The following is a 1331-nucleotide window of genomic DNA, read 5'->3' on the forward strand; positions in this document are numbered from 1 at the left end:
CAAGCCCCCCCAATGAGCGCTCGAAACAAACTACACATCACATCCTTGATCAGCAAACCAGTTTCGGATACGTTGAGGAACAGTTCCTCGACAAGTTGGTCGGAATCCCGCTCTTCCTATCACACTGTCAATAGAAATCGTCTTCACGGTTAAGGCTCTCTCCTTCTTAGGAGGGAGAACCCACGAGTTATTTCGGGTGTTATGGTCAAGTCCCTGTATAGTGATAGAATTTGAGCTTGAATCGAACGACAGGAATCTTGCAGCATAAATCATGAGAGTGGGCTCAGCATTAGCAGATTCATCAAGCTCCTTATATACTATCCAGTGATCGTTCTTCTTGAGGAGGTCCAACGTAATTCCATCAGGCATATCTGCCTTACCTATAATGGCTGTTGCCACTCTGGAGGGAAGGGTAGCAAAGTCCAATGCTACACGTTCATCACATGTGTGATAAGGCAATAGTTGCCTGGCAGAGAACGGCTTATCGAAACCTTCCACATAAAATAGCAGAGCATTATGGGGATGTTGATGGGAGATTCGGTAAGGTCCAGAGACTTTTCTTCTCCCATTGATGAGTCTCGAAACTTTAATGCTGTCACCCGCATTGAATTTAAACCTCAATGGTTCGTCAATCAGAGTCTTGATTTCTTTCCCCAAGGCTGCATCAGCGCGGCTGACCAAGAAGCATTGCATTACTGATGACAGATACTCACAATTCTTCTGACATAGTTCGTCTAGCCCCGAGGAATCGGGGTCACTTGACTCGGTTTCAGGCAATAAGTCCTCTCTTGAATGAGCTAGCATCGCTGGAGTACATCCTAGCCCATCTTTAATAGGAGAAGAATTATGGATAGATATAGCATTGAATGCACATATCCACCAGGGTAAGGTTGCATCAGGAGCACACGTACCAATACGGATAGCTGTTTTAACATCACGGATGAGCCTTTCAATGAGGCCCTGTGATTCAGGTCTTCTCGGTATGCCAAGGACAAGCTCTGCCCCCCATGCCGATGTGAACTGTCGAAGGGCCTCACTGTCGTGTGCCGGGCATGCATCCAACTGGATGTATTTCGCTGGTCCGTAGGTGCTGAACCAGATTAACAAGACTCCAATTACATCACGGGCAGTTGTTGATTTAGTGGGAATGGCTAAACTCATATGTGTACATTCGCAGATAATCAAACACAGGTATTCCGTGTCCCATGGGGTTTTGTCATTCTGATTGGTAAGGCTGAAAGGCCCAGCAAAATCCAATTGGATTTTCTGAAACCGCTTCTGCCATCTCCGGTAAACAATCGGGGCGCGGTTGATCATGTCGTGGTGTTTGT

At 46.5% G+C, this 1331-nt stretch overlaps 1 protein-coding gene across 1 annotated transcript; it reads right to left on the bottom strand.

Moving 5' to 3' along the window:
• Positions 1–123: 123 nt before the first annotated feature.
• Positions 124–1161, bottom strand: Pmar_PMAR029079 (hypothetical protein; the record flags this gene model as incomplete). Its single annotated transcript, XM_002764905.1, has 1 exon — positions 124–1161. A coding segment is annotated over one exon (1038 nt), but the record flags the coding sequence as incomplete, so codon positions are not given.
• Between the last annotated feature and the right edge of the window lie 170 nt (positions 1162–1331).

Source organism: Perkinsus marinus, assembly GCF_000006405.1.
Source record: "Perkinsus marinus ATCC 50983 genomic scaffold scf_1104296975984, whole genome shotgun sequence".
In the NCBI taxonomy this organism is placed as follows: Eukaryota; Perkinsozoa; order Perkinsida; family Perkinsidae; genus Perkinsus; species Perkinsus marinus.